At 43.9% G+C, this 11,574-nt stretch overlaps 1 protein-coding gene across 1 annotated transcript; it reads left to right on the forward strand.

The window, feature by feature from the left end:
• The first annotated feature begins 5,478 nt into the window (after window positions 1–5,478).
• Window positions 5,479–6,631, forward strand: LOC149374679 (uncharacterized). Its single transcript, XM_089592416.1, has 4 exons — window positions 5,479–5,627; window positions 5,706–5,810; window positions 5,897–6,276; window positions 6,360–6,631. The coding sequence occupies exons 1-4, from the start codon at window positions 5,479–5,481 to the stop codon at window positions 6,629–6,631; spliced, it is 906 nt and encodes a 301-aa protein (XP_089448542.1).
• The last annotated feature ends 4,943 nt before the right edge of the window (window positions 6,632–11,574 follow it).

An 11,574-nucleotide genomic window follows, 5' to 3' on the forward strand; every position in this document is an offset into this window, starting at 1 on the left:
CCTTTGGGCTAAAATTTTTGTTATAAAAATTTAAAAGAAAAAAAACAATCAACTAACGATACGGTTAAAACAAAAACAATTTGTGATTCTAACAATATTGTTATTTTGTAATTTTTGACGATATTTAAAATTTTTTTATACGTTGTCGTTTTAAATATATAAAAATTAGGCATTTGTCAGGGAAAATAAAAAGTGATTGTTAAAAATTCATGTAATTAATTAAGATTAATATACATTTATTACATGTATAAATTTTAAGTAACAATTAATATAATTCGGGTTTTTTTTCATACTTCGTAAATCTAATTTCCAATTACGGGGGTTGGTGTGCAGAGCGCGCAGGGGGCATATATAGTTATAAGAGCTTAGAAATATCTATTGACACATACAGGATAGACAGCTCATTAAAAAAAGAGAGCTACTAGAAGAAATAAGAAAGCTCGCTAACAAAAAGTCAAGGGCACATCTGTCTGTCTATATAAACTTCACCAATTTTATTTGAAATTAGCAGCTTGTTCTTCATATTTCCATAAAAGCAGACCAGTAATCATCCCCCAGCGTAAAAAATTTATTCCCAAGTATTTTCGAAAAATGCCATAGTCTTCCGAATTCTGTAAAATATACTTTAACATATTATTTTCATACTTTCAATTAATTTTATCATTCTTCAAGGCTTTAAAAAATATTAATACAAACCCTATTTTGAAAAAATTACACTTATAACACAATAAAAGGGGAGGTTAGCGCGCGGAGCGCGCAGGGGGGCGGAGCCCCACTAGTATATATATATATATATATATATATATATATATATATATATATATGTATTTGTAGAGGGAGGGGAAATGCATTGAGCAAGTAGCAGTTCTCTCGGGTAACAGAGAGGGCTGCTGCCCTGGTTTTGACCTTTTAAAAATATTCATTTTTAGAAAAAAGGGTAGTGCTGGCCTTTGGGGGTCAGTACGAGATTAAAAAAGATGCCAACATAAAAAACGTCGATGCAAAACTTGTATCTTAGGCGGTAACCTCTCTGAGGGAATCCACTGGCAGTTCCGATCCGGTGAAGCCCCGGGTGACTGTTGCAGGCCCAATGGATTCTGGGGTGGGATGGAGGCACAAAGACGTGTCTCATGACCATCAGGGACTGCTAAATGTTTCATGGCCCTTTCCCACAGCTAAAGGGCAAAGAGGAAGCCTGTCGAGCATAGGCACTTACGACATCGAGGAGAGCAACGTGTCAGTATTTAGCAACCAGACCCTGGAGGAGCTTGCCTCTTTAAAAGAAGAAGGTGCTAAGCTCAGATTAAAGCGACAGCAGGTGAATGATACAGTCCAATTAGCAACAAAAGGTTTAACGGAGATGCTACAAGCAACTAATGATAAGTATGGAAGCACAGCAAACGCTATTAAGAATTGGCTCAAAGCCGCGCTTAAACACCTTGAAGAGGCAGAGGGAATAAAAAAAGGCTCTTTTTCTGAAGAAGAAGTGTTTGCAAACTCTTGAAAGGTGTCATTTGAATCCCTGAAGTGGAGGGAACAAAGGCGAAATATTTTCTGACAGCATGTACAGAAAAAAACCCTGAACACTTTCCTAAAAGAAATAAATCGAAGTAAAAGAAACAAGAGCCCATCGGACAGCCCTAAGAAACGCCAGCAAATCATGTCTTCAAAGAAAAAAAAACAGGCAGTGGCAAACAAGAAAAGATTCTTCTGAATGACAAAACAAGCCAGAAAAAAAAAGTGAATGTGACAACAACAGTAGTAGTGAAGATGGCCGAATGGCAGACTTTTGCAAAAGTGCTGAAGACGATGAAGGTAAACTTTGACCCTGATAAGGCTAATGTAGCAGTCTAAAGTGTTGTCACTACAAAAAAAGAGACATACTTATTAAGGCAAAAGGTGTAGAGAATACTTATGCAATTTCACAGCAAATTAAAAAGTTGGTAGCCGGACAGGGTATTGTTAAAATGAGCAACAAAGAAGTGAGACCTGGATGCTATTGTAGAGGAAGATGAGGTGAAAGACGCATTTGATAGGACTTTTGGACTTAGAAGCCAGTAGCCAGAAGTAGCTCTCTTAAAACCAAATACCAGAGGACAGAGGCTTGCATTGATAATGGTGGACGAAACAATTGCCAGACAAGCAGAAGAGGAAGGCAGGTTGTGAGTCGGCTTCGTAAGCTGCCGAATTCGACGAAGATTTAAAGTAACAAGATGTTACCAATGCTGGGGATATGGACACGTCTCAGGCAACTGTAAGGAAGAAAACAGATCCAAGCTTTGCTTCCGGTATGGAAGCTCAAACTACAGGAAAAAAGAGTGTTCAGGCCCAGCACGGTGCTTCCTTTGCCCAACAACGGACAACAAGCACGAAGCAGGCTAGAAGAAAGGCCCAAGCAGGACGCAAATAACGCTAAGGGGCCTTCAGTTGGAAGGCAGGCTAATATGGATCCACGCTGCTCTGGCTACTTTTACTCATCAGCAAGGGAAAGCATCAAGCTTATAGTGGTGCTTGCTAGGTCGGCGGCCTACTATGGAGCGCTAGACAGGGTGCTGGTCCTCAGGGACCCCGAGTCCTTTTTAGGACTTGAGAGGATCAGCACCTCTAGCGAATGGTGGCGAGTTAGCTTGTTAATGCTGTGAGACGCGATGGTCTCCCTGGTGGCTCCACTCTAAAGTCATGCTAACGAAAAAAAAATACTCCCCCTTCACGGTATGTGTTACCTTGTCAAAGACCGTACTGCTTGCAGCCTAGATCAGGTGAAGGGGCTTTAATTTGACGACATACCTCCTTTTTTACACTTCTCTTGAATCTTCTATTCGTTAACATAATCCCAGAAACACTCTTTATCATAGAAACTGACATATTTTTTTACTATTGTTGGGTTCTTTCCGCTGGTTGGGGCTGGATTTAGCCGTCTGCAACCTTTCACCAAGGAGAGAAGGCGAGACTCGATGTGGGGACCGGGGAGGCCCAGGTATCTCTACCGCTGATAAAGTCGTACATCCTGAAACAAAAAAGATCCGGCGAACCTTTTAATTAAGAAGTCCGGCCATTGAAGAATTACATGGAGGGCACTTTTAGTGCATACCAGGCAGTACTCTCCTGCACGGCCAAGGCTCGTGGAATCGCGGTTGTTTTGCCCTGGCTTGCGGTTTTGGCTTGGCACGACATTGAAGAAGCTCACACCCAGACTTAAACAATACTCCATCACCTATTCTGCTACTTCTGCGAACTTCTTAAAAATAGCCCCTAGTCGAGGGTAGAGGGCTTGCCATATGGTACGTCCTGTGAGCGGCCTAAGGGAGTTCCAGGCCAGTAAGGCGCTACCTAGGCTGCGTGCCGAAGTGACCCGAGCTGTCTTCGTCTCCTGCTGACAGCAAGACGGACGGCCAGATTCTTAACCAGGTCCGGTAAATCGGCTGACACTGGGGCGGGAGTGGGCTGGTCGCGTTGCTGCTGCGGTCTTATTGGCTTAGTGGGGGTCTGTTGGGCTGGGTTAGTGTTGGTGCAGTGCGTTTCCTCCTTGGTTTTTGCGCTTTCTCGGTTCAGCGGATCTTTGTTTGGGCTGGTGGGATTGCTGGCGTGGTGTTGCTGGTCCACCTGGACTGCGTGGCTCTTCCAGTGTGGTGAGTGCATTCTTCCACGTGATGTCTGTCGGAAACTCTCCATAGAGTAGATCGCTTCTTGGTTGGGGCGTGATGCTCGAGGAAGTGGAGGTGGGCTTGCATGGCAGGGCGTGCTATATCTTGAGGTTACCTACCTGGTCTGAAACCGCCCTTTAGTCATGTGTTGGGGGTGGACGGTAGCCTTCATCAGTTAAAGGATCCAAATGGGTCGGTGAGAACCTTGGGATGATTCTTATCTGTTTTAGTAATGGCGCTACAGAAATCAACAAAGGAAGGAGGAGGTGAAGTAAGTTAGACGGGTATGGGTCAGCCACATAGGATAAAGAGCGTGGAGGTTGTTTTTTTTTGAGGTTTTGGAGAAGACGATGTCAGACCGGACTGCCCTGTGCAAAAAATATAATAACACACAGGGTGACATAAAGAGTGGAGTGCAAGTGATGGTTGAGACGTTGGACAGATTGAACTGTATAAAAGAAAAGCGAAGAAAAAATAATTCTCAAATCTCTCAACTTGACAGAAGCACAACTGAAAGGAAGGATAAAAGAAAACGGAACACGGATGGGGGAACTCTTTGTCCACTAGATGATGGAGAAAAACCCTGGCACTCAATCGGGAGTAAAAGTAAGGCTCCCGCCTAATCGACGTAGGGGGGAGCACAAGAAAAGAGGGCCCAGAGAAATGGACAGAAGTTGTAAAGAAAAGGAAAATCAAAGGAACTTCTGAAAACGTGGTGAAGCTGGCAGTAGGTAGAGAGCATACCAGGAAGAAACCACGCTCAAGGACCATACCTGAGGCGATCCTGATTAACCCTTCCGAGGGAAAAAAGTACGCCGAAGTATTAGCACTCATAAATAATGTAGATGTAGGAAATATATAGGTGGTTGTAAAGGCCATGAGAAAGACAAGGACTGGGGGGCGTCCTTGTCGAACTGAAGGAAACCTCCACCGGAAACCGGGACAAGTTTGCAGCAGCCCTCTGGGTCGCGGGGACCTACAGCGGAGACTAGGGACGTCAAGACTCTTGTTACAAGAAAGACTTGGGTAAAACGTGACGTCAATCCTACGGTCACGGAAGCGGACGTCGTGGTGGTGATTGTGGGCTGCTTTGCCGAGGGGGACGGGGTGCCCCGACTTTATCGTGCGACTATCGGCTGGTAGCGTTAGGGGCAACTGTATTGCCTATGTTGAGGTGTCCTCGACCGTCACTGTGACTCTTAATCAAAAGGACCATATACGTTTGGGTTGGGTGAACTACAGGATCGGCTCAGCAAAGAGTAGGCCCGATCTTGGCTTCGGGTATCTTGCAGGCAACTGCAAGAGCGCGAGCAGGACTGGGGCAAGTTGGAGGTGTGGTAACAGTGGACACCGGGCTAGTGGCTTCCCCACTAAAGAAGTGGAGTGCTACCTATCCTGAGAGGTGACCCCGACGCTAGATCTCCACCATGTGGTAGGATCTGCAGTATGTGCGGCCGTCAAGGTGGCTGAAGGAAACAAGCGGAAGCGTTGGCGCTGATTCTGCAGGGCAAGCTACAGCGGTCCTGGCTTTCGCAGATAATGCTAGACCAGTACTCCTGGGACTAAAAAGTGGCGTTGCTCATGATCAATGAGCAGTATTGTGACCGCCCGGGAACATGCTGATATGGCGACCTCATGGGTATGGTCGCCGTGGTGGTCTGCGACGGACATAAATTCTCGGTTTCTGACTTTGGAGCCAGAATTGGCTTCGCGTAGATTAGGAGTGGCCGTGTTACCTAAATAAGTTGCTACATCTCACCAAATATAGTGATCGGATTTTTCGAGAGCAGCTCGCTGCTCTAGAGGATGCCATGCCGTGTGAGGGTTTAAGGAGATGGGCGACGTGGTCATTGCTGGCGATCTGAACCCCAACGCCACCGCAAGGGGTGAATCGCTAACCGATGGCAGAGGGCAGGCTGTGTTGGAGATGGCCTCAAGCCTTGACCTCACAGTGCTGAACTCTAGTAACAAGGCGACGTTCAGGTGAATAGGGACCAGGGGTTCGATAATCGATGTGACGCTCGAAACGCCGGAAATGGCAGTGCGTGTATTTGCCTGAAGGATTTTGGAGGACTATCCGGTGAGTGATCATCAGTTCATTTCATTTGAACTAAGTGAGTTGCGTGGTGCTGTGTCGCAAGAGGCGCTCAGGGTGCTAGCTGTCGGGTAGAATGTTGCGCGACTCAATCGAGAAGCGCTGCGCAAAGCCCTAGGCACTGCGCCACCTCCTGCTGACCTAAACACAATCTCAGGTGCAATGGAGGCTGGGCGGCTCGTGGGGTCAAAGAATGGTGTGACGTAAGTATACCCTGGAAATCTGCCGGGTCAAGTCAGAAACCGAACTATTGGTGGACCGAGGAAATCGCTGACATGCGGAGGGTGTGTCACTCACTCCGTTGCGGATCCCAGCGCCTCCAGCAAAGGAAAGATGCGGAGAAGGTGGTGGCGCTCTACAAGGATGCAAAAAAAAAAACTGGTGAGGGCAATCAAAAAAAGCAAAACCCATTGTTGGTGCGAACTTGTTACCGAGGTCGACAGAGACACCTGGGGCTTGGGCTACCTCATAGTCACAAAAAGACCGAGTGGCTCAGCATTGGTGGGGCTTATGGAGCCTTCGTTCATGCAGGACGTTGTAGGGGCGCTTTTCCCAGTTCATCTGAAAAAAGAATGAATTGAGACGGCCCTAGTCAACGAGGTTCCATTGTTTACACAAAGGGAACTGTCGATGGTCCTATTGGCACTGCCGAAACAACAGAGCCCCAGGTCCGGACGGAATACCTTACGAAGTTCTTAAGACCGTGGTAGTGGAGAAACCACATGCTTTGCTGGATGTGTTTAATGCTTATCTAAAAGCAGGCATATTCGGTGGGCCATGGAAGATCCAACGCCTCGTCTTACTGGACAAGGGTAAGGGTCCACCTGTGACTCCAGCGTCATTTCGGCCTTTGTACATGCTGGACGACTCGGGCAAAATACTGAGCGATTGATCCGAACGCGATTGCGAGAGGTAGTAAGTCTAGCCAACAGCCAGCACGGTTTCAGTGTGGGCAGATCAACATGCCATGCGTTGACCGAGGTTTTAGAGTGTGTGAAACGGGCATGGCAACCTCCTCACAAGATAATAAATGCTTGGGTCCTGATGACGTTAGACGTTAAGAATGCTTTTAATTCGGCAAGATGGTCCGACATAAAGAAGGCACTGCGTGAACAGGAGGTAAAGTCGTACGAAGAATTTAGGTTGCTGGCAATGACATAGTCGCCCATCTCCCTAAGCCCACGTACGGCATCCTTTAGGGCAGCGAGCTGCTCCCGAAAAACGCCGATCGCTATATTAGGGGAGATGTAGCAAATTACATAGGTAAGGCGGCCACTTTTAATCATAAAACGGTCGCAGTGTTGCTCACTTATCATGATCAGCGTCGCTCCCTAGTTCCGGGAGTACTGGTCCAGAATTATTTGCGAGAGCCAGGACCTTTGTAGGTTACCCTGCAGAATCAGCGCCATCGCATCCCCCTGTCTCCTTCAGCCACCTTGAGGGCAGCACATACTGCAGATCCCGCCACATGATAGAAATTGGGCGTCGGGATCACCTCTCGGCACAGGTAGCACTCCACTTTTTTAGTGGGGCAGCTACCAGCCTGGTGTCTACCTTTACCATATCTTCAACATGCCCCAGTCCTACTTGTACCTATTTTTACATGGGACGTATTATCCAGAACCTTGGCAGCAGCTGTAGGGGTGGTCACCCAGGCAATGCGGTTTCCTCTGAAGTAGCGAGAGAACATCCGTACCTTGATTTCCTCTGGTTTCTCGGTAAAGACGGCCTTAACTGCATTCTCTACCTCTTCGGTGGTGACGGTAGTGTCAAAATCCCTAATTCTTCAAACTCTTTTGGAAAGCAATGACTTGACGCTTACATCACCTTCCACTACTATGCCAATGATGTTTTCTAGCCCTGCTTGACCGTCTGCAGTGGACTCTTTCAGTTCTACTAATACTCCTCTCTACCTTGGTTCGCTGATATGAGACACGCTAACTCCAAACTGTGAGATATCTACTGCCTTTTTTTTTGAGTACATCCGCATACTTCTTGCCCTCGTTTGGCATCACAAGAACGGCCTCAGGTTTCTTTCTTTGCCAGGGCTAATTCCTCACAGTTTCATTTATCTATTTTTTATTTTTTTCCTATAGGTTTCGTCCCCTCTGGTTTTTTCGCTTTAATTACGGTTCACGGTGTCTCTCCTTGACTCGGATTTTCTCCCTGCCTTCCCTCTGATCTTTGCAGTGGGGAAGTAGACAAAGGGGAGCCTAGGCTTCTACCGATTTTTAATCTCTGTCCTGGGAGACAAGGAATTTTTAAGTCTTTCTTTCAGGAGATTGTTAATCGCCACTTTCGCAGTTTCAACACCCTTTGTGATTGTGTTCTTTTTCTTCGCACTGGCCAGGCATTCTGCCATTTGATCAATAGACCTTTTTAGTTGTATAAGTAGGTCCATTTCTACATAAGAGTAGCGTTGCCATGCGTTACTTTCTACCAAGATTTCATCCTCCGGAAATATGGAGTTAGACCCCCCTCGTTAACCGTAGGAAGCTTCTCTTCTCTCTGCTTCCTCTGCGTGGTTAATTTAAGTAGAGCCATGTCTGAAACATACAACCTTCATCCCAAGGTCCCCACCAACCCATCTGGATCCCTTAACCAGTGAAGGCTGTCTTTCCGCCCCCAACACATGCCTGAACGGCGGCTTCGAACCAGGTGGGTAACCCCGAGATATAGCACGCCCTGCCACGTTAGCCCACCTCCACTCTTTCGAGTTTCACCCCAACCAAGAAGCGCTCCACTCTCTGGAGAGCTTCCAGCAGACATCACGTGGCAGAACGCACTCACCACACTGACAAAGCCACGTACCCAGGGAAAAACCAGCAGCGCCACCACAGCAACCATACTGATCCAGGCAAGCGCATGACAGACCAAGCAGGCATAAGAGTCAGACAGTTACTGCCCAGCCCCCATACCAGCCCAGTTCAACAGGCCCCCAGCCACCCAGCAGAATCACCAAAACAGCACCGCCAATCCAGCCCCAAACCACGCATCCTTCTCAGTGTTAGCTGATTGACTGTACCTGGTTAGGAATCTAGCCTCCCGTCTTGCAGTCAGCAGGAGCCGAAGACAGTAGTAGTATTAATTAATAAATCGTACCACAACAACCGCTTATTCACTGGAGCATTAATTGAATTGTTAAGCAATTTTTACCGCTCTTTTTTCAACGAGTTTAGTTTAACAAACGAACGGTGTTTAGCGCTAGTAAATATTAATAATATTCTGTCTTAATGTTAACATTAAATCATATTAAAACCCTGATAAATTTTGTATGTAAAAGGGAAAGAAAGAGCGGAGCAAGTGAATCACCTTCCCTTCTCTTGACGCAAAGAGGAGAGTGGACTGGGTGTGAGAAATGCTAATTTCTGAGTGGCTAAACTAGAGCAGTTCTAGCCTATTGGATTTTCGGTTATTGTCATTTTTGCAAGATTCTCTCTCGCCAAGCTTTCCTGCGTTATTATCGAACCAGCGCGTGACCGAGGTCCGCTACTCTTTATAAAAAATCCTGGAGGTCCCAGAAAAACCAGTTAATTTTGTTTTTACCCTCAAACGGTTGACTGAATAGTTAGAGGTCACCTCTACTGTCACTCAGTTTTCCAAGAGCGTGGTACATTTTAAATCGGACGTCATTCGCCTCTTTCGCACTGGTTCGCCGTATACTCCTATTTCATACTTAAATAAAAGTGAGTGTTAAAGTTTGTATCACAAATTTTTCTTATTTCCTTTTTTCCCTTTTGCTTTTTTACTCTTTTTCGATCTGGTCCATACCTAAACAAACGTGAACACCATTACTCGTTACTGTAGTGGTACCCGTGGAATACCGGGTAATAAATAAATAATTTCAATGTTTTAAAAAAAACTAGATAATTAGTATATTTTGGCAGAGCACCCTTCGAATTCATTAATAAATATTTATTTCTACTTATTTAATTTGTTACTTTTACAACACATAAATAATTATTTATACAATTTTTTCGTATTTTTTCAAAATTTTCAAAAATTACAAAAAATTTTTTTGTACTGTACAAAGACAAAAACTAATTTTTATTGTACTTAATTCTTTTAACATTTTTTCATTCGTTATTGAAGTGATTTTTTTGCTTAAGGACGTTCTTCACATAGTTTGTGGGAGAAATGACAGGAACTCTAATGTGTACAGTAAGCTAGCAATTCTATTTCTTATGTGGATGTATGTATTTACACTTTTCTTATGTATGTACTCATATACATGCTTTCACGCACACCTCATCTCCTCTTTTTAAATTTATTTAAAATTTAATTTGTGGGTCTATTTCAAACTTCGATAGGTTTTTCTAAAAGTAATCTTTTGTACCCAAAAAATCTCGTATGTGATGGATGTGAGCGTGACGTTACAGATGTAATAAGCGTAGGCAGTAGAATGTTGTTCTAAAATCACTGGAAGATTTGATGAAAGTAAACAGTCTTAAACTGGCAAGCCTGAATATTATTTTTATTGTATTAAACCGTAATATGTTGTTTATAATCGTTAACCCATTAAATATTAATTAAAATCACACCCAATCAACGTAGGTATACTCAGTTCCACGATAATTGCACCACATTCATACACAATATTGTTTCATATAAGTTATTTTTTTACTCAAAATAATATTGTTTGATTTAATTATAAAGAAGTATAACTTCATCCTTGGGTACCCAAGCACCCACTGTCCACTGGTTCTAATCAATATTAACGATCTAATGCATGTCATTTAACACTGCAAATAAATTATATATGCCGATGACCTACAAATATATTACTCTTGTCACTTGGAAGAATTTCAATCTGGCTTGGACGAAGTGAGTCTTCATTCTTCAACGATAGCGCACTGGGCAAGATAAAATAGTCTCCCACTCAGCCTGCTTAAAATTATAGCTATTATTCTTGGCAGTGCTAAACTTGTAAGTCATATTAACTCAAACGCTCCATGTGCGTCCATCGATGGTGCCTGCCTTCAATATGTAGTGCCCTGTGTTATGTGTAGATAGGTGCTTGCGTCATTATTTTATTCATCAAAAATAATAAAAGAAGCCACTAAGCACCCTGAATTGTGTGGGGATAGGCACTTGCTTCATTATTTTATATGGTATAAATAATCAAAGTGACCAAAACCCAAGCACCCAAGGTTATGTTAAGATAGGCGCTTACGTTATTGTTTTTTTAACTATAAGAAATTAAAGCAGCTATGAATACCTGGATTTGGCAGATTAGGCACTTGCGTTATAGTTTTATCAATCATAAATTATTAAAGCGTAAATCATAAATTATATAAATAATTGAATGAGGCAGTAAGTACCCCCAGTTGTGTTGAGATAGGCACTCCTAGGTGAATGCCCCGAGTTATGTGAGGAAAGACGCTTGCGTTATTATTTTATTACCTATAAACAATTAAAGTAGTCAGTATGCGCACTGGGTTGTGTAGGAAAATGTGCTCGCTTTATTGTTTTATTATTCATAAGTAATTAAAGCAGTCAGTAAGAACTTTCGATTGTGTGGGGTTAGGCGCTTTCGTTTTTATTTTTTTAATCACAAATAGTAATAGCAGCGGGTGAGCGCCCCGAGTCACAAGAAAAATAGTGCTTGCGTTATTATTTTATTAATCATTAATAATTGAAGCACCTAGTAAGCACTCCGGGATATAGGGTGATAGACTCTTGCGTTATTATTTTGTTAATCATAATTGATTAGAGCAGCCAATTAGCTTGCCGGGTGGTGCGAGGATATGCACTTGTGTTATTGTTTGATTAATTATTAATAAATCAATCGGCCAGTAAGCGCCCCTGGTTATGCAGGGATAAGTGCTTGCGTTA

Source organism: Copidosoma floridanum, unplaced genomic scaffold (genome assembly GCF_036245765.1).
Source record: "Copidosoma floridanum isolate Cflo_tuat_1 unplaced genomic scaffold, Cflo_Japanese_pri ptg000016l, whole genome shotgun sequence".
Classification (NCBI taxonomy): Eukaryota; Metazoa; Arthropoda; class Insecta; order Hymenoptera; family Encyrtidae; genus Copidosoma; species Copidosoma floridanum.